Genomic DNA, 22,007 nt, shown 5'->3' with positions numbered 1-22,007 from the left:
GATGTGAAATTAAATCTTCCAGATTCAGCACCTCTTCCACTCCTCCGAACAGGATGGCATAAATATGGAACAGCTAATAATTTTGCTTGAAGCAAACAAACATCTGCTTGGCTATGGGTGGCAACTTTTCAGAAGTAAGTGCCCAGTCAGGGTCATGTTAGTACAATATGTTAAGGTGCCAGAGCATCTCAGGCTCTTAGCTATAATTTTAGAGCATGTTTCCTGTTGGCTGATGACCTCTTTCAAGTGCTGATCACAGCATAGCTTGAATACCACTGTGTGGCTGGCAGCTACTCTTTGCTTATTTCTAAACTGCAGAAGTTTCCATCATCTGCTCCCTGGTTTAATCCCTTTCCTGTTTCAAATCCTCTGTGTATAAAATTTCCTCTTTTGATTTATGGACACAGAATTGCAGCTGTTTCACCCCCCCTTTCCTTTTTGAGGACTTTTCTTCGTAAGTGTTTACTATCCCAAACAAGAAAACATACAACTAATTTTACAGTCAAGAGATGTGTCTTTTATCTTCCACATTTTCTGAAGTCCTAACTCAAAACTGAAGCATATAAATTACAGTATAGCTGTCTGCCTTAGAACTTGCTTATCTTCTTACACAAATAAGCACAAACGTATTAAAATAGGGTGCTCATAATGGCACCCTATTTTCTTCATTGCCCCTGGAAGCTGAAGGCAGTGGTAAGTCATCATGTTCCATAAGTTCCAATAAACATTTGGGCCTTCAATCTGCACAGTGCAACAGCTCTGCTTGCCCATTTATTAAAACACACAAACAAAGAAACAAACACACACTACCTGCCAGTCACCTCAGAACCTCCTCACGTCTGAGCCATTCAGTTTACCATAGAGGCAAAGAGGACACCATCCTGGGCTGCACTGGTAATAACCAGACTGTCCAGTATGAAAGAGGACAACTAGAACTCTAGGTTTTGGCAGCAGCCCTGTGATCTTTGAATGAAGGGCAGTGTAGAAATTTTACACACACTCATACATACAGCCATGGCTTCCTTTAACTGAGGAATGTGCATATTTACAAGGCCAGTCTTCAGCAGGTTTCATCTAATGTCTCGCTTGACAGATTGCTTGCTGTCATTTTCACTTTTCATGTTTCATTTTACTTCCATTGCATGCAGTATTTTCCTTTGGGAATGAGTTTGACTCACCTTGGCAAGTCTAAATATAGAGTTGTCTGCATTACAGGAACATAGTACACATACATTTGTACAACACAGTTTTGTTTGCCAGATATTCCTCGCAGTATATGTCTTCTGCAAAACAAGCCTTTTCTTCTCCTGGCTCTTTTATTATGAACAGAATTCAGAATAATATTTTCAGATGCCAGGCCTTTTGTTAACCCATTAAGGATCTGATTAATTATGATAGCATTTCCTGGGTGATGTGATTTATGTCCCTCTCACTTTTAATGGAAAATGTAGATTACTCCTAACCATTTTAGAGATAGTCAACATTAATTACACTCAGAGTAGACTTAAGTTGGATATCACTCAGTGTAATTTCACCAAACTAAGTTATTTCTGTTTAGTGATTATTGCTTTCAGACATTTTCCATATTGCTTTCCATTTCATTTTAAAATGACCCCTCATCTTGTACTTTACATGATTTACAGCCCATCCTAAGCACATATTTCAATGATACTTTTTCTAAATATACGTTTGTTAGGATTGCAGTTGTTTCTTGCGTCAGCTGTGTTCTATGTTTGCAACAAGGAACTGATTTTTGATGTGTTTGCATCCTTCCAGAGGCCTTAATTTATAATTATGTTTTATCATGTAGTAAAGTGGATAAATCACTAAGCTGTGGCCAAATGTTCAGTTAGTCACAGTGTTCTGATCCAGGTTATAACAGCTGGAATTAAAACAAATTTAGTTTTTGATATGACACCTCTTTTATTTGCTACCAATGGCAGCCATTTTCTGCTGGTACCCATGGCACAATATAGGAGTACCAACACCTCATATTTTTTTCTTATACGCACACCCACACATATATCTAGAGAGAACACATACAAACAGTAACACACGCGTGACTTTTACCATTCATGTAAACAATAAAGTTTCTTCCATGTAGGTGACCTAGTTCCCACCCCAAAACACACGAGAAGAGGCTGTTACTTGTAAGTAAGAAATACGTCTTCACCCAGGCAAATAATGGTACAGGTGCAGGAGTCAGAATTCAAGAGTTCAAGAGCAGGACAAGAGGCTCAAAGCTTGAAGGAAGCCATGAAGATGTCCCAACAAGTTTCCACATCCTATCCAGCCTTTAAATATGAGGCATGACTTGCAAGAATGTTTGGATTACAAATGTGCACTCTATTGGGATGGGTAGGTCTTCTCCCATCTACAGAGGCGGTACCTGGTTCTAGGTGACAAGACTGTGCCCTCTTTTTTGGGTTCCTGTTCAGTTGCTGCCACCTTCTGTTCTGCCTCTCTACTCAGCTGCTCCTTTGAGCCTCCTCTGTGGCTCTCTGCTCTGCAAGAAGATGGGAGGCGGCATCTCTTTTCTCCCTTCCAAAGTGGCTGAAGTCAGGATGGAAAGAGGCAGTCTCACAATTTGGGCCCTCCTTCTATTTCTTCATCCTCCTCTTGCACCCTTGCGTGACAAGCCAAACCTGGTCCTGATAGTGCTATGGGGCTCATGTCATCAGGGATTTGAATGAGTGTGTCAGCCCTGAAACTTTAGGAAAGTCTGGATTTTATATTTTGTTTAAAGAATTAATAAAATAGTAGAGGAGGCAATAATCTTTCCTTGAAATTGTAGGAAAATTGATGTCTCACATTTATTTGGCTATAAAACCCATTAGCTTATTTGTTGGCCTAGAGGCAGTGCTGTGGCCAATAGGGTTACCATCCTCGTAACTGGTGTAGCTCAGGCAAGGATGACTTTAGTTTTATATGTGTGTTTCAGAGTTGTTACCTTCCCTTAGTCGCCTATAAATAAAAAAGAGACGATCAAGAATCAGATTTCTAGGGTAGACCTCCTCAAAGAAGTCTTGTTCTGGCATTTAACTGATTTAGCAACTTTTATAGAGTTGTCAACCACTGCATTCCAACAAAGCATGATGGCTTTATAAATAACTTCAGAACTATAGTGTTTCCAAGGAGGTGCTGAGCTCCATGACATCTCAAAAGCTGTGTGGTGATTAAATTGGTGTAATGATCTTTAGAGGCATCAGAAACCTTGAATTGTGACACACTTTGGGAATCCTTGTGACCTTGGCATCTATCTGAACTGTAAGAGAAAGTCTTTCTAACACCTGAGATGAGCCGCGCTTCTCACAAACAACAGCAAAAACGAGTACCCAAATAGATCATTAATTTGAATTCTTGGTTTAGGGTGATTAACTGTCAGAGTATATTGCTCGAGTAGTACATATTTGCAAGGCTTAATAGATATCCCGCTTTTGAGTTAATAGATGATGAGAATTAAAGCTTCTATTAACTCTTTGTGAAAGTGTTCACAAAGCCTAGCCACCTCAGGAATTCATCCTCAACCCCAGTGCCTGGCCTCTCTGGTCAAGACCAGTTCAGGGGTCAAAAGAAAGGATTATGTGAACCAGTCTTCAAAGAGGGTGTCTCAGGCAATGTACTTGTTTTCTTCAGTCACCGAAAGGCAACATGAAAGACTCAATACTCTGAAGGGAAAATTGGAAGCCATATGGGTTACAGCCCATATGCATCATGGGTGATATCTTACAGCACTCAGAATAGATCCACTGAAATAAATGGACTTTGATTTCAGTGGGTCTGAGTATGACTAATGCTGCATACTGCAGGAATTAACTGAGGATGCCAGAATACTCTTGTATGTATACAGTAGTGTGTGTGTGTGTGTGTGTGTGTGTGTGTGTTCAGAATAAAGATTTTGGTTTTTGAAAACGTTTCTGAAAAAGGAGGGTACTAAGGGGTTTTCTTCAGCTCCTACACTCTCTGAAGAAAAATGCTGTTATAAATAAACACAAGCGCTGAAGCTTATTAAACCTTTTTTTTAAATACATTTCTTGCTATCCAGTTAGAGAACATCATGTTGCCATGGAGAGGATGCACCTTCAGATTTATTCTGTGGATATGTAAAGAAATGCCTCTTAATTGCTTCATCGTTACTCTACCTCATGGTCATCTGTTGTCTCCTATGCCTGCCTGCCAATTCTTTTTGCATGTTTATTTTCATTATTTTGGGAAATCACCTCCTCTTGCTTATGTGCTGTTATCTTACTTCGCCTCACCTTAGTCCCTTTCTCCAGTGCCATTTCTGCCCCCTCACCCCGGTTAAGCTAACTTGAAATTATCTTGCTTAATGGAACATTGTTCTTTAATCTGCATGAGATAGAGGGCTGTGTAAGATGTATTAACACATTAAGTTGCTGTTGCATTTTCTTTTCTTTTTTTAAAAAAGAAGAAGGGTAGATCTAAAAATATAGAATATTAATGGTGATTTTTATTGGAAGATAATAGGAAGCAATTAAAGTGCTGCCCTTCTGAGAGTTGTTGCTTTGATTGAAGAGAGAAGAGTTTTAGCTATCGGAATGGCCACATTTCAGCTTAGGCCTTTTCATTGCAGAAAATATAGAATGTGGTTAAGGGGAGTAAGAAGGGAGTAGTAAGTAGCTACTTGTGCTGTCACCAGGATTTCCCTTATACAGAAGTACCTGTATGCTGTCTTCAGTCTTATTTCTTTATTGACTTTGTATCCCACCCTTCTTCCCAAAGGAGATCAGGGTGGCAAACAACAAATGACAGAACACTAATACTTCCAGTACACATGCAGACTGGGAAAGATCTCAGCTTAAAAGATTTGCTGGAAGAGAAGGGTCTTCAGTTGGTAGCAGAAAGACAACAGAGAGGGCACCTGTCTAATATTTTAAGGGGAGGGAATTCTGAAGAGTAGCTGCCACAAAACTAAAGGCCTGATTCCTATGTTGTGTGAAACCGACCTCCTGATAATATGGTACCCGCAGGAGACCCTCAGCACAGTGATCAACTTGTTAAAGAGCAAAACTATCTTTTAGATATCCTGATCCCAAGCTGTATAGGGCTTTATACACCCAAAACCATAGGCGCCGACTCCATGGGGCCTGAGGGGGCTCGAGCCCCCTCAAAAATTCATTTGGGGGGGGGGCTCTGCCCCCCCAATAATTTAAGAAAATTATTAGTTATATTATGATTTGTAAAATCACAAAATTATGTTGGTATTTTTTATTTTCTTTGTTTGACGATAGTTACCTTTTAAAATACATTCAGTAATGAGTTAAAACAAAGCCACTCCCGATCTAGGGGGTGGGGTTGCGGGCTCTCGACCCATCAACAATCTCGCGGGGCTGGCGTCAGCCCTGCGAGAAGCGGGGATTCCCCCTAGCTCATTAATATTCACCGCCCACGGAAAGGGCGGGCCCTCACAGGTTCACTTAAGGTCGGGGCAGCCCGGGGCTCGCCCCTTTCGTTCCCCCAGCAGCAGCGGTTTGGAGGTCTTGGCCCCCCCAATATTTTTTTTAAGTCAGTATGGGCCCCCGCCCCCCCAATATTTTTTATAAGTCGGCGCCCCTGCCCAAAACACCACCTTGAACTTAAACCCAGCAGCTAATTGACTGCTTGTGTAATGTTTTTCAACAGCAAAGTAAAATGTTAGTAATATCTTGCCCCAGCGAGCAGCTGAACTTTGCACCAGCTACAACTTCTGGACTAACTCAAGGCCAGCCCCACATAGATGGCATTTCAGTAACCCTGGTTTCAGGGTACCAGTGCCTGGACCATGGTGGTTGGGCTATCCTGGTCCTGAAGCGCCAGTAGCCTTACTAGCCAAAGCTGGTGAAAGACATTCCAAAACACTTAGGTCATCTGGGCCTCTAGTGACAGAAATGGATCCAGGAACAGCCCCAGGCTATGAACTTGCCCTTTCCAGGGAAGTATAACACCATCCAAAGCAGGTAATTTACTAATTATCTGGACTCAGGAACTGCCCACTCACAGTGCCTTTGTCTTGCTAGGATTCAGAGAAAGATTGTTGCCCCTCATCCAGCTCACTGCCGAGTCCAGGCACTGGTCCATGGTATGAATCAATTATATACACATAAATGCTGGAGGTGCAACTTGTATAGAGCTAATATAGTCAATTCCCTCACCCCCCGCACTTGCCCTAAAATCATAAATCACTGGGTTTCCATAGCAACTGAATTTTTCTTGCTTGCTTGGACCATAAGATGAATAAGCCTTTTTAATTCTCCACGCCCCTCTCAATCTTCCAGATCTATAAAAAACTCCAGCTTGTATAATGCCATATATGCCTTCCAGTCTGCCCAATAAAAGTATGCAAGAAATATGATTATTTAGGAATCTGTGTGCTGTCTTTCAGGGCTATACGGCCCTCTCAAGGTGGTTCATATGATAAAAACATACAAATTTCTCAATAAAAATAGCAATTCAACCTAAAAACAACAATCAGCAGTACAATAGAAAATGGGAATGACTAGCAGACCAGTCCAATACTTCTGGCCGTATTGCTGCCAATGGAACCCCTCAAAATGGTTTTTTTTTGGGGGGGGGTTGCATGCTGGGCCAGCACAGGTTCTACGTCATCCTGAGCCACCCCTACTTGCATCATGTACTGTTAACAGGCCTGATCCTGGTCTCTTGGCTGCTCCAGTGGTGCTGGTGCAGTGACAAGGTCCCGCCCCCCCACCTCCCACCCTAGTCAGTATGAGTACAATATGAGTAAAGTGCTTTGTTAGCTGTTCATTATCACAAGATTTGGAAAACCTTTGGGAGTAAGCCAGACTTAGGCAGAAGCCATCATTTCAGGGAAGTAATTCAGAATTTATGAAACCAGCGGTTAGTTTTATTCTGGAACCGATTCAGGTTCCTGGTTTGTTGCCACGGTTGTTTTGAAATTGATTATCCTTTTCTAACGGTTTATTTGAGGAATGGGGGAAGGGCTGTGTAAGAAAGGACCTGCCAGCAAATTGTCTGATGAACACACATACAGTATTAACTGGTGCTCATACTTTAAACAGGGAGGGTGGAATCTTAATGCTGTGAGGAATAATCTCAAGCAGCCAAACTGGATGTTAAGATCTTCATTTGTGTTTTATTCTTTCATTTGTGTTTTAGATTACTCAAGTACATTGTTGGGGTTGGCCAACATAGAAAAAAGTGGCAATTTCTGAACTGGGACACCAGTAGTAAACAATGGATTGGAATTCTTTTTATTCTAATCAGTGATTAAAATTTTATTAGCAATCTTTAAAGATATTGACAGGGCGGCTCTTCAGGGATGAGCAATCTAAAGACTTGCCTTCTTGTTTCCATAGCAACCCAGCATCTCCATCCTTTCAAAGCAACCCAGCCTGCATCATGTACTGCAGAGGTATTAGATTCAGCAGAATTACATTAACAATCAAGTGTCTTTCCATTTCCTAAATGTTTGCTGCATGAAAATGGGCTGTGCTGGCATTTAACGAAGATAAGAGAAGCAGGGAGGGGGAGGGAAGCACACTCTTCTCCTGGAAACCTCTAAGTTTTAGACTCATGATATTTCTCTCTTAAATTTGGATTGTTCATAATTCATCAAAAAGGAGCAATTTGCCCTTTTTAGACATTGTGTGTCTCTGAAAAATCATAACAACGAGAAAATACCTTGTATTTTTGACCAGCTTACAGAATCAGTGTTTGATGTATGTTTGCGTTAACAGATTGTGCAGGTCTTACATTAACAATGTGGTCAAGGTCTCAGTTAAAGGATACATTGGCAGAACACATTCTAGAACCCCTTATGTATGCGAATCATGCTTATGCTCAGAAATGCAGCTATAGTCAGGTGCAGGACCTTTCGTCTTGCCATCCCCTGTACTCTTCTGTACATGATAATCCTTCTACTGTTAAGTAATATAAGTCACTCAGGCCCAACCGTCTTCCTCTAATCACTAACACCAACCTCTGTCAACTTTGGACACGCTCCATCTTTCTATGTGATATTATGTAAGATTGGCTAGCACACCTTTTGACAGTGAATTCTGTGTTGTGTGAAGATCGTTCTTGTAAATTTCAGAGGTATAGCTGTGTTGCAGCAAAAAACAACCAAGAGCCCTGTGGCACCTTAAAGGGCAAATCTGGGAGACAACAGTAAATTAACTACAGTCTAATGATGAAGTGGACTGCAGCCCCCACAAGTATATGCCATAATAAATATATTAGTCTTTAAAGGGCCGCAATACTTGTTGTTCTTTGAAAATGTTATATTTAGATGTAAGTACTTCTTTTATTCTTGAGGTGGTCAACATTCCAACTCAGTGGATGAGGCTAATAATCAAAAACTGATTTTAGAATATTTAGAACTTTTTTTCTACACATGCACTCAAATCTTATTGTATTGCTACCCAATATCTGTAAAATAAAAAAACCTTGCTCTCTCTAGGTATAAAGGAAGGGTATGCAGCCATGGTCCCTCCATTTAAAAATACAGGAGTTCTCTATGGGGTCATGGTGGATTCTTGCTATTGTTCCATTTTACAGCTGGGAAGGCTTGTTGGTTCAGTGTATAATTTATGTAGCAGTAAACCAGCCATTCGGAAGGAAATACAGACACTCTGCTTGTTCTAATCAGCAAAATAGGTTTGTGGAGGGAGGAGAGGAGAAATTATGGTTCTCCTGCATCACATCTAGTTTGGCTGTAACATTTAACACGTTACAGGGCATTAAGTTCCAAGATATGCAGGACCTTTTTTCAGTCCATTCAGCTCACATTTGAAGAACTGGAGTAGCAACATGGAAACTGGTTCAGACATAAAAGGACCACCCAGTGAGGTAGATGCTATTTTTAGTACGGAACACTTTCCCACATCCCCATTTATTTATTTTTTTAGTTTATTTCAGCTATACACGTGAAACCAGATTTTTTGTGTTGTGTTCCATAAAGGCTAATAGTGCCAGAAATCCAACAAGAAAACCTATTAATGCCCCATAACATGTTAAATGTTATAGCCAAATTAGATGTGATGCAGGATGAACCATAATTTTTCCTCATTGCTTTATTAAATAAGGGATTTCTATACTGTACCTTCAACAGCAAGAAGTTCCCATCTTGGTTTACGAAATGTGTCAATTTGGATCTTTTCTTTGGATCTTTCAACCCCCCTCCAAGTGAATAGCAACCATGGAAGGAGAAACCATGTATATGCGGGAGACAATCAATCAATCAATCAATCAATCAATCAATCAGATCAGATCAGAACTACAGTGATTGAGGGAGGATTTGCTTCCCTGTTTGACCCTGCAAAGGTGGTGGCAGTTGGTTATTAAGAAAATGGTGTAGACGGAGAGGCATATTCATTCCTCCTATCTTTTTTTGCATCTGCAAAGAAATCAGAAGTTTCTCCTTCTAGTTTTCAGCTAACACAGGTACTTGGAAAACCATGGTTTGTTTAACTAAGGGTCACTTGCAGGCCATGAAAGTCAGCAAATTGAGCAGGAGAAAAGTCCTTAGTGGTGGCTTACTTTCACAAGAAACAGCAGTGCATTAAAAAAAATGGCAATGAATTATTCTGCCACTGTTTGTAGCAATGGTGCTGGCAAATTGGTGTCTTGGTAGGCCACGCAGTAGATTCGTAATCTGGGGAACCGGGTTTGTGTCTCCGCTCCTCCACATGCAGCTGCTGGGTGACCTTGGGCTAGTCATACTTTTCTGAAGTCTCTCAGCCCCACTCACCTCACAGAATGTTTGTTGTGGGGGAGGAAGGGAAAGGAGAATGTTAGCCGCTTTGAGACTCCTTCGGGTAGTGATAAAGCGGAATATCAAATCCAAACTCTTGTTGTTCTTCTCTCACAAAGGGCAGGGTTCTAGTATGTTCACTCTTGAGGCTGGGTATTTTCCCAAAGAGTGGGGAAATATCCAACAAGCTAAAACATTAATTTTTAATATTAACTTGAAAGTTTTAGGTCAATGATTTGAGCGTGTAGTTTTAGATCTGACTATTAGAATACTTAGGTTACTTTTTCTGGGTCTGAATACTGAGCTAAATAGAGAACTTGTTTTCCCAGAGCAGTAGCCTACTTGATATCTCACTGTTATTGCTTAAGTGTGATTGTTACACTGGCATAAGTTTGAAAGAAAGAGTATCGCTCTATTTGTAAAGGCGTTTTTCTTTGATTGTCGGTGCCAAAAGGAGCACAGTAATACCAGAAATAGTTTCCAGAAAACTGAGCTGCCACTTTTCAGACTTTTTGGCGTCAACCCCTTTTATAAGGCTGAGAATTTTGTACTGAATTTCAGAGCCCTAAATATCACCAGCAAACGCAGTTCTTCATCTGCAAGAGGAAAAATAAACAGATAATGTAAGAGATACTTAGATAATGGAATGTTGCATGTACTAAGTTGGATCGAGACCTTAAAGTTCACACTATGATTCCCTTCTTGAATAATCCGTAATGAAAATATTAGGTCATATGCGACCCCTGACTCCTGATTTTTAATTCCCAGTCTATGCTCTTGTAGAATAAAGTGGTGGCACAACAGCCCAATTCTGTGCATGTTTACTTGGAAAGTATTTTGAGAAAAGGCTATAGCTGGGCATGCAGATGGTTTCATGTTCAATTCCCAGCATTTCCAGATGGAGCCACTGCCAGTTAGTGTAAAGAACCGTGAGCTAGTTGGGCCAGTGGTTTGATTCCACATATGGCAGCTTCTTATGTTCTTAAGCAAGTAACACTGAAACATACCCAGTGCACTGCAAGGTTGTTGCTGATTGCTAAATTGATGACCTCAGGAATATCGGTGCTGTATTAGCTGCTTTAATGCTCTGATTACAACATGTCTTCCTTTCTTGTAGGTAGCCAGTGTTTTTCCTGGGGATGGAATGAACACGGGATGTGTGGCAACGGAACAGAAGCCAATGTTTGTGTCCCTCAGCCTGTTGGGACTTTGAGTTCTGCAAAGCTGCTTTTGATTGGATGCGGAGCTGGACATTCCATGGCATATTGCCATTTGCCACGCTTCAACCTTCCACCATAGAAATGTCAGCACAATTTCAAGTACTATAATTGTTGGTGTACTAATATTTATATACAGCTAACCAAGGTTGTGAAAATTACTGGGGAAACCGGGTGCTGGTTTAAAAGCAAACAAAAGGAACTTGTCCTGTAATACTCTTTAAAAACATAATCAACAACAATGCACTGAAATATAATATTTCCTGGTGAAAGTAGGCAGAATCCAGTGAAATTAGTCGAGGAACTATACTTGGTTACTAACTCAAGTTTCATTAATTTCTATGGGAGATGGTAATGCCCAACATTTGTTAGATTGAACTCATATATATGTTTTTTGCTTGCTTCTTTTTTTAACAGCTTGAGTAATTTGTGTCATCAGCAAATCTGGCCACTTAACTGCTCACCCGCAATTCCAGAATATTCATGAAAACATTAAAAAGCACTGGTCCCTTGGTGGATTCCATTTCTTGTGTCTATTCATTGTCAGAATCATTCATTCATCCCCACTCTCTGCTTCCTGTTCATGCCTGCCTTTGAGCTCATGCCTGCTAAGCTTGCTCAGGAGCCTTTGCTGACGTTGCACAATGATCACCCAAATCTCCATGCCTATTGACACTCTCAAATAATTGTCAAAGGTTAGTGAGTCAGGACTTACCTTTGCAGAAGTCACATTGGTTCTTCTTCAGCAAGGTTTATTCTTCTATATGCTGGGTAATTTTATCTTGAATATTGCTGATGTGAAGATAATCAGATTATAGCTTCTGGGATCCAGCCAGATCCTTTTAATAAAAAATGGTATTAAATTGGCCATTTTCCAGTCCTCGGGTACAGGCATAATTTACAAATTTTCATTAGAAGCTCTGCATCTTCACATTTTTAATTCTCCGAGAGCTGTCGAGTAGATGCCATCTAGATTGAGTAACTGTGTTCATTTTTAGTTTATCAATAAGTTCTAGAACTTTGTTACCAGTTCTTTAGACTCCTTTCCTAAGAAAGTTAGTTCAGACACAGGGATATGCCTATGGAAGGCTTTGAAGTTGAGGCCAATGAGTTTTGTCCTAGATCAGGAATTTGGGAGAAGTGCCATACTGTTTAAATAATGACAATTTTGTTGGGAGAGTTTTTGGACAGAGGTGTAGGGCTTGATGTGTCAGAAGAGGCGGCCAGGGAGGTAAAAGTTGCAGTAGTCTAGACAGAGGATGCCCAAAACAAGGAAAAGAGCTTTCACCAAAGGTGTGGAGAGGCAGGGGTATATTTTTACAGAACTGTACAAGGAGAAGTGGTAAAGAGTGTAAAGAGTCTTTAGCATTCTGTGAAAACTGTATAGTGATCTCCTTTCTTTTTCTCCTTTGCACTGTTCTGGGGGTTCTTTCAACCCCCTGAGCAGATTTTGAGAGGGTGAAGCGGAGAAAGTCCTATTGTGCTAGGAGGAATCCTTGTGCTGACGTCTGCTAGTGCAACAGTTTACTTGAAGGTGATTAATGCTTTGCAATCGGGTGCACAAAGTAACTAAATCCAGTGTCAAAATTGCCATGGATCTCTCTATGAACGCTGGAGTCTACAGAAAATTGAATATTGCTGGAAGGTGAGATAACAAACTGTCAATCAGGTCTTTACCACTAAACATGATACGGCTTTCTACCATAAGAATCCTACCTCTTGTTAGGTAAATAGTATCAAGTGACAAGGATGTACTACAACGTAACAAAAGACTGAACAAGCAGTAGTGCAACTCATTATTATAAACATTAGTATTATGATTTGACAGCAAAGTGGCATCTTGTGACTTACCCAGCAGTGATGCTGGGGGAAAGAGTTCATCTAATAAAGCATCTTTCAATAAAAACAACTCTAGAGGTGACCTCTAGCCCGGAGGACTTCAAGCCATGGGGGGACGGGGACAGAGTCTCGCTTAGATTCTTTTGGACAGTTCAAAGTTGGGTTCTCTTGGTAGTATCCATGTATGCAAAGCATGCACTAAGCTGTAGCCTGCTAGAATGATTTATTGAATCAAAGTGAAAGCTGTAATATTGCATATATGTATGTATGTGTCTGTATATGTTTTCAAAGCACTCATATCTTGCCCTTTCTAGTAAAAGACATAGCATTTTTGTGCTTAGTTGCATAGATTCATACAGTTGGAAGGGATGCCCCTAAGTAATTTCCTGCAGGCTGTGCATCCTAAATATGTGGTACCCAAAATAGAGATCTCTACCCTTTTTGGGGGGGATGGAGGGGGTTGAGGGAAACTCTAAGGAAGAAAATGTCATATCCTCTTCAGACACCTTAGCTGGGTAAATTTCTGTGGTTTTTGAAATACCTTGGGTATTTATGTACCTCTCTTCATGATGCGATAATGACACCCCTTTTTATTTGAATTAATTTGTCGTCCTTTTTGCAGCACTAATATTCACACTGTGTCTGGGGAGGAGGCAGAGAGAATAAAAGCATAGTCCTAACTATTCTACTCAGTTCTGTTTAATTTAATGAGGTTTACTAGTTGGACTAGTCTGAGGTCCCTTCCGACTCTGCTTTTGGATACCAATCGTCTGTGTGACTGTTTCCCTCTCCCTGCCTCTACTGGTTACAAAAGATACTACAAAAATGCATTGCGCCTCTAGTACTTAATTCACATTAAGAACCTGACCTTATTAAAGGCTTGCTATTGCTTGGGTAAGTGCGGACTGTGAAATGGTTTCAATGAGAAAGTAGCAGGTAGGATGGTTTGTTTGAAATCAAAGAAAAACCATTGCTTTATTTGGAGCGGTGAGGAGAAAAGAAGGGCAACCATCACATGAGTGTTGCCTTGGGGCGCTTTCATCCTATATACTTCAGTGCTCAGCTCAATTCTGAGTTTTCTTGCTTTATCTCTGCTCTGTTTCCTTTGAGTCCTGGCATGCTCATTTGTCCTAACAACCATTCCTTTCAGTGATCGTATTTTCTTTGTGCCTGTGAAACTTTAAAGAGAGTGAGAGCGAGAGCAATTTATATGAAAAATCATTTTCGCCTAGATTAATGGCCATTACGCTTGACTCTTATCACAGTGTCATTAGCTAGAATCTTTTCTGGAGTGAGAGAATAAAAGAAACCACTTTCCTGACTGGCTTTTGCAGAATTATCCCACCATACATCATGTGTCACACCAGTTCATGGAAAATACAATGGGTTTGCTGCTTAAAGATGCCAAGGGTGTTAATCTGCAACATGCAGCTACCGTGTCCAATTTTATATCTTTCTAAAAATCAGTGGCTCATCTGAGCCTCATATACCAGAAGGGTGAGGCTTGGGGATCATTTAATTTAGATGGAGTAGATTCTGTTGGAAATACACCTTCCCACCTCTTAAAATAATGTGCTGTTTCTGAAATACATTAGCCTAATAATAATTCAAGATTCTTTAGAATTTGATATTCTGTTGTAGGACTTCAATTGAGAACATGATAACCACTACACAGATCGCTTGTGGATTTAAAGTTGCTGTTACTCATATTGTTATCCTCTTCCTAAACAGGGTAGAGAGAGGTTGCCACACAATCCCTTTTCTGAAGATCATGCATGGATTTCCTGAAACCTAAGCACAAATCAATATACTAGTTTTGATAAGGAAAGTCTTGTGGCTTTGGGTTGACTTCATCAAGCGATTTCCCCTGCTGCTCTATCCCATCATGATCTCTAATTTTGAAACTGGCCTCCTGACTGTACCATCTGTTATCCATAACCTTATAACAAATCCATGTTCTTCTGTGATTGATCTTGGAGCCTGTTCCAACTTAAGTTCAAACGTGTCATGCTTCTACACATACACCCGCTGTAACGTGGGACTCATGGCTATCACTCACCATAAATCATTGGGAGAGGGGGAGGCCTGTGGATCTCACAGTGGATGAGAGCTCCATTAGTTCCCATTTTGCATGTTAACATCAGAAATGAGGGGGGGGGGAGTGTGACCAATTCATGCTTTCCCCACTCTATTAAATGTTAGAACCAGGCTACTAAGATAATAACTGGAAAAACATATCTCCTATTATATTTGAATGGATTCAGAAAATTTGGTTCATAGTTAATATGATTAAGCTAACATTGCAAAGGAATACCTATAAACCAAGTTTATTCTACAACATTTCCTGTTCAAATATATACGTCTCATACCAACTAGTAGTTCCAGAAGTCTTATTTTCTTCCGGAGATGTTTGGTAGAGGTATTCAAACAGTGAATTTGTAACCCTTGAAGAAATACCTTGCATGGGATGTTCAAACTACAAGAATGATGTTGACAAGCAATCTCTATATCTTACTCTTTGAATCCCATATGAAATATTATAGCTCCCCCCCATGAGTCTCTGTTACTACCCTTAATATTTGACAGCTTTAGACATAACTCACTATTTCCTAAAATTATTTTGCTCTTGATCCCTTTTAAAGACTTACATGATGTGGGTTGCTGTTGTAAAGTGGAGAATTTAAGAGAACCACAGAAGAAAACCCAACTTCACATTATCATCTAAAAAGCCAAACTTTTATTATTAAAGGGGAAAGAAGAGAGGGAGCAAAAGAGACCTACATAACTCTACGTTATACCTTCCATTTGTTATATTTATTAGTGTCGTGAAGACTGTAGACACGAGTTGTATCAAGGATTTGGAGGAACCAGTTGATGATGCAGTCACCAATTTTGCCATTTTAGAAGCAAATTAAAATCAAGCTTCTTTTATATTTCCACTGGGAGTCTTGTATTTATTCACGATTTCAGAAGTGTATCTGGAAACCTCTGATCATTTTAGAAAAGAATTCTGATTTACACTGTACAGCAGGCATTGAAACCATGATACAAAATTTATTTCATGCTAGGATTTGTTTTGCATAACATTGTGCATGCATTTTACTCAGAAGTTCTAAATTGCATACAATGCCATCATCTTGTTTCTTAAACTCTGAGACAAGCTTACACTTGAGTAGCTTCCTGATTTGTATACTGTAAGTCCCAGATTTTCTGATTTTTCTGATTATTATTTTTTTAAAAAAACATTTTGTTGTTGTTAAATTCATCACTGATTACGTAATGTGAACAATTTGCCATGAAGGGTCTTCACATTGGATCTACACACCAATAAAATACAACATAACCAGAGCTGGAAAATAAGTCTAGACCAGCTGTTACCATCAGGTCCAAGAGTTGGTCCCATGTTTCACAAGCATGCCAACAAAAACAGACAGGAAAAGAAAGTTGTTTGTACAGTTTACACAATTCTAGTTGAATGAAAAGTTCTTGATTGTTTTTTCATGTTAATGTGATGTATTTATGAAGGCTTGGTCAATATGACCGCCCGATTCCACTTTTAAAACCATTAACTCTTTTTATCTTGTATACAAAAAGAAGCAATCCATAGCAAAGGAATGTACGGTTTTAGAACATTTTACAGTTTGGCTACAACAATGTATGTAAAAGTAAAGAGCTTTGAAAGAAAATAGATCACTTTGCCTCCCACCCCCCCTTTAAAGTTACTCATACAATTGCAGGTTTTTTTGTTTTCATGCAATTCATGCTATGGAACAACAAAAAAAAATCTATCATTTGTTACATTTTGGCCATAGAAAAAGCCTGCAAATCTACTTATATCTGTGAAACCACATAGAATCATCCTGCAAACTTGCATGGAGTGAGATTACATTTGTCCAAATGAGGAGGTCTTCTATGCCTGCACAGTTCCACCCAGACGTTTACAAGCCATCATTGTCCATCTCGTTCTCTCCATGTCAAGTCACTTTGACTGCCTCTGTTGGCATATATTTAGCAATGACAGGACTTTCTTTGCAAAGATCTGCATGTAAAGAATATAATCAATACTTGAGCTTCTCTCCTGCGCTTTTCAAATCAAGCTGGGTGTTTTAAAGGAAGGAGGACTAAGGTGGAAAGAGCTACATGCAGAGGCAGCCAGTTTTCTTCTCCGCCAGTACTTTTTCCCATGCAGTCAGCCAGCCAGCTAGAGACCTCTCTACAGTGTATCTTATTGCTTTCAACATAGAATAGGCGCCCATGCAAAGTTTCATCCTACTGCGTGTGTTTTGCTCAAACTCCTGCAGGGTTCCTATGGCTCAAAAATATCCTGAGTAAAGCAAAATCTTCAATCGTTGGCAAGTTTCAGCATTGGCCTGAATGCCTAACCCATTCCATAAGAGCCAGTGGATCCACCATTAGCCAAGAAAAAGCACATACCAGCCTGATGCAACCTTAGAGGAAACTACATGATGCATCCACCTTGTTGTCTTATGTTCCAATATCATGCAGTGTTATGGCCCGCCAAAGCTACTAATGCCCACCTAGTGTCATCTCAGCGCTACCGATCAAGGATGTTGTCAGTGTAAGCGTTACTAAAACCAGTAGTAACACCGTCCCCATGAGATGCTACCGAGAGACAGACCGCTTCAATCATCATCATTTGCATTATATTGTGACAGCTCATAGGTCAATTAGAAAGAATAGCATTTCTTTTTCTTTCTTTTTTCTTTCTTTTTTTAGTATTATGATTTAGACCATTCTCTGCTACTGATCCATGCTACAAAATGGATGGGATGGGAGACCAAGAATGTCTCGTTGGGCTAGGAGAATTGTAGGGTGCAGGCTTTGAGGATAATCCTACTGCTTTTCCACTTATGCCAGCTATGCTGTTAAGACTCCGTGACATTTCATAACCTTCATTTAAAAAGAAAAAAAAATGCAAAAATACAGCATTGGATCAACAACAGAATGGTCAACAAAGTAGCCAGATCAGTAGCATCCTCATGCTTTGACATGCTGAGAGTAGTATCCCTTGCAACATGACCATGTCAGAAGCAATCAGAAAATGGTGGAGAGGGGAAATGACCTCCTTTCCCTTGGATGGAAACCCTCTACTATAATGTAGGCAATGCCATAAAGCAGCTGGAAGAAATAAACATCCCATGTTCTGTATAGCTACATATCACATTATCTGAAGGTTGGGCCCCCTAAAAAGATGTCTTTATAACATAAAAGCCCATCCGAAAGCAAAAGCAGTTATTATGTTGCTATAGAGATACTACTCAGTTTGTTTACCAGTATTGTTGCATGCATTTGTTTTCCTTTCCCCTCTGCCAGTTTTTAGACATGCACAAAACAGCTCAGCAAATTATAGACAGTAAGACAATCTAGGAAATGAAATTTGGTTGGAACACAAAAGGTATATATACACACCCTCCCACCCCTCAAACAGGCCAACAATATGCTGACATTTTATACTTCTTTAGTTAGCTGGCTCTACTTTCAGTCAACAGGCAGAGCCTGGTTCTTGTTGAGGTGCATCATGGGACTACACTTTTTAAAAAAAATCCCCAGTGAGATGACACTTTGCAGAAGTCTCAGAATACACTGAAGCAAGAACCAAAAGAAGAAGAAGACTCCAGTTGAATGAAAGTGGCCAACACCTATCCAATACAGAATCAGATATAAAACACTTTGCTACAAAGGGAATTTTCAGCAGAGATACTTTCAAATGAAAGTACAATTATCCTACTATATCTTATCATCAATAGGCTTTGAAGTTAGAATTACAGCTGCTCTATTTCTACAACTGGCATTTATTCATAGTCTCCCCCTACCGACATGCAATACATCCTACAGTTTCTGTAGAGTACGACCCTGTGCCATGGATTTCACCCTACCATATTTGCAGTTGGTCAATATGCAGTGTTACACTCTATGGCCACAATTCATTGTTGTTGTTTTTGGTGGGGGACACCCAAAACTTGGCATGCTCTTCTATGGGAACAAGAGTATTCGGCAACCATTCACAGAAAGCTCCACAGGCACATCGGAGCCTCCGTCCACATGCTGGAGTTATCAGACCAGGGCGTATGTATACTACACTGAAATGGATTTAAATGATATGTTTTACATATCTAAGCATGATAATCTCTTAGGGTGAGTATTAATTTGTTTGCATTTTCACCATCATCAGTTCATCCGCTTAAATAAGCCATGGTCTGCTTCCCTCTCCTTATATAGATATAGATATGTATATATTTAAAATGCTCTTGTTTTTATTTCAGTAGTAGGTACAGTCGATACGGTCATAAAAGTTTCGTGAAAATATTCAGGGAGATTGGCAACAGGCCACAATAAGGAATGCTAACCGTGGTCAAGGCAAATGAACGTGGGAGCCAAAGGAGAGCATAACACTGTCTTCATGGAGTGGTGGCCATTCTTACTGAGTTATGAAAGCTGAATGGGCTAGAGTTTAATGTTATGTGTTGTATATGGATAAGAGATGGCCAAACAATTGTCTTAAGATGCCCGCACTTTCTAAATAGCTGTCATTCCTGGATTATTCAGATCAGTGAGTCTCTCACATTCCTTGGGGAAGAAACTGGAATAGATTAGGGATACTGCTAACTACTCTCTATCGGCACTTGCTGAAATAAACCAACAAGGAAGACTAAGCTGCTTGACACTGTCACAAACATTGTTTTATTTTTGCTTCCCTCCCCACTCAGTGGTTCCCAAACTGGTACCTGCACCCTTAGGGGCACATGAGCACTTGCCAGAGAAAATGTAAAACAACAAAACTTATCATGCCAAGTGATCGCTCCTTGCATGACATTTGTTAAAGGCCTCTACAAGTGACCTACAAGTGACCTTCTGGAAATTCTGCTGAGCATGTTTGAATTGCCTCCTCCCCTTCACCTGCCACACATGAAATGGGGGGGGGGTACAGAATAAAGAGAAGGTGAGAGCTTAAAGAGGTTTTGTAGCAGGTGAAAGAGTTGGAACCATGTTGTCCCACAGCAATTGCAATAGGAAGGTGGAAAGAAGATTGAGCTGTGAAGCCTTGTGTGGCAGCTAAGGTCTTGGGGGCTGGTGCAGGTGAATGCTAGATTTGCACACTAGATGAAATAATTTGCAAAGGGCACACAGATTAAAGAGTTTGGGAACCACTGTTCCTAGCCCAGATTAGTAACTTAAAATGCAGGCATCAGGCTGTTATTGTAGCACAAGAAGCCAGGATCTAAAACAAGCTCACTACTTATCAGTAAGTACTTTATCTCTTAAACTATGTTACTATCTATGTGATTACAGGACCTCATCTACATACCCTTTCTTATTCCTCCATCAGGCGGGCAGGGATATTCCCCGGTTGATAAGAGGAAGCAAGGTCCATATCTCTCCCGAGTGCCAGAACGGGTAAAGGGCAGGCCTTCCTCGGGTGACATAGCCTGGTCTATGTGGGGGCAGTCTTCATTTGCCAGCGCCGCCTTGGCCACCTCCCCATTCAGTTTCGAATCTTCAAACATATAAGCAGAAGGCTATTGAAACACTAAGAATGGTTTTATCAGAACGAAATCTGTTGGTAGGGTTCAACAGCTAAAAGGTGAGATAGAAAAAGGAAAAAAAAAGTAGCACATTTGCCCTAGGTATGTTGGAGGTGTGCAGCGCACCAAATGAAATTTCTTTTCTTTTCTTTTTTTCCGAAAAGGAAAAGAGTGAAAGGGGAAAACAGAATGTTAGCTTGTTAGAAACAGGGTAGCTTTGGCTCCTAGCTCTGTGAGCAGGTCTGCAATTAGAAACGTGATTATATTTAGCATGATGGAAGATGGCACCCAAATTTTCTGTTTCTCAATAAACTTCCTAGAACTCAACAACTTTGGAGACTGGCACTGATGATGATTCTTTTTTTGTTTTGTTTTTGTGGCATTCTAGCTTTGCTGATTTAAACCTGTTGTGGTGCATTTCTCAGGAAATAATCCTTACACAAGTTGCTTCTGATTTGTTTCCATTTTGGTTTACACAAAATGGTGGCACACATTTAAGACAGATGCACACAGAGGACACAATGGGATATGACAGCAGAACATGGATTCTTTACAATAAAAATCCATTTGCTGAAGTTGTCTTCAAAGACATACTTTTTTTTTGCCTTTTGCAACGGCAGCACAGGATGGTACCTCAAGATAATCAAGCAGCTGATGGGATTTGAAAACAAACGTACATTGCAGATGATAATAGATGGCTTTTAAATGTGTCCATTTCAATCAACATGTTTCCATGAGAACAGACTTTTTCCTCTGTGTGACTTGCTTCACAATCTCAAAGCAGTTTAAAGTGCTCTTCTAACATTTTAAAGTGCAAAGCATATATTGAATATATACTTGGAATATGGCACAGTTCAGTTGGAATGTTTTGGCCATAGAGGGATCACCAGGCATAAATGTAAACCCTTTCTTTTGAGTGGCGTAGCACAGATAGCTGCAGCATTCAAAGCCTCGGTTGCACAATGCTTATTACATAAAGATAATTGGACAGACATGGCAGGTGATTCTATAGAGTTTAAATTAAAGGGGCAGTGTATAGAACAACGATTCCCATGACAGATCAATATTCCTTGCTCACGATAGATGTCAACAATCAATATACCTTGCTCAAGACACTTCGTAGCTTTCACTAGCTCGCAGAGAGTGATTAATAAAATCAACCCAGAGGGATAAAAGAGAGCACAGAACAATCAAAGATATTTGATATGAATTAACTAGCCAACCATTGTTGCTCTTTATAATTTGAAGAGCAGGATGTACATAAACAGCATTGTAAGGTTTCTTAGTTCTATTCGTACAAACAGCTCTTTAATTTGTCAGCTTTAGAGATGAAGGGGAGTTCTGAATCCACTTATGCAAATCTGCTCCACTTCACTGTAGGGAGGAGTTGCGGTGGACCACATGGCCACCCACTCCCTCCAGGGGCGGGGGGACAAAGAACCGCATCACCAGGAGGTTCCTGGCCATGTCATCGACCAGCCAGCCAATCCACTGACTGGGGAGGCGTGGCTGGGCCCCATTTAAACCAAGGCGTGAGCTAGAGAGCTTCCTCTCGGCTCGTTTCTTCAATCTCCCTCCCTCCCTCCCTAATTTGCACATGTCAATATTGGCCTTGCTATGGACCTTGGTTGGTCGCCGTTGAGGGGCCTGGTAGGAATATTTCCACTTGGCAAA

General features: G+C 40.4%; 2 protein-coding genes across 10 annotated transcripts in view; one reads left to right on the top strand and one right to left on the bottom strand.

Annotated features, from left to right (window-relative positions):
- Positions 1-22,007, top strand: part of SERGEF (secretion regulating guanine nucleotide exchange factor) — a 120,477-nt gene that overhangs the window by 91,230 nt on the left and 7,240 nt on the right. For 2 of the 5 annotated variants that reach the window (XM_081904224.1, XM_081904228.1), the window contains exon 11: positions 10,851-14,111. In XM_081904224.1, coding sequence (XP_081760350.1) covers positions 10,851-11,032 — 182 coding nt within the window. In that variant the 3' untranslated portion in view covers positions 11,033-14,111. Of the gene's footprint in view, positions 1-10,850; positions 14,112-14,520; positions 16,023-22,007 lie in introns of those variants that run through there. The other 3 variants (XM_081904226.1, XM_081904227.1, XM_081904225.1) reach the window with 3 other exon arrangements.
- The window catches only part of KCNC1 (potassium voltage-gated channel subfamily C member 1), a 125,403-nt gene continuing 118,899 nt past the window's right edge, over positions 15,504-22,007 (bottom strand). The window contains exons 3-5 of one of the 5 annotated variants that reach the window (XM_081903875.1): positions 20,117-20,305; positions 17,648-17,700; positions 15,504-16,828 (exon numbers count right to left, since the gene is read on the bottom strand). In XM_081903875.1, the coding sequence (XP_081760001.1) occupies positions 16,769-16,828; positions 17,648-17,700; positions 20,117-20,305 (302 nt within the window). In that variant the 3' untranslated portion in view covers positions 15,504-16,768. Of the gene's footprint in view, positions 17,701-20,116; positions 20,306-22,007 lie in introns of all 5 variants that reach the window. The other 4 variants (XM_081903874.1, XM_081903876.1, XM_081903877.1 and 1 more) reach the window with 4 other exon arrangements.

The sequence above is a fragment of the Podarcis melisellensis genome (genome assembly GCF_964234715.1).
Source record: "Podarcis melisellensis genome assembly, chromosome: 1".
Lineage (NCBI taxonomy): Eukaryota > Metazoa > Chordata > Lepidosauria > Squamata > Lacertidae > Podarcis > Podarcis melisellensis.
Note: the sequence above shows the minus strand (reverse complement) of the source record. Positions and strands in the feature narration are given on the sequence as shown.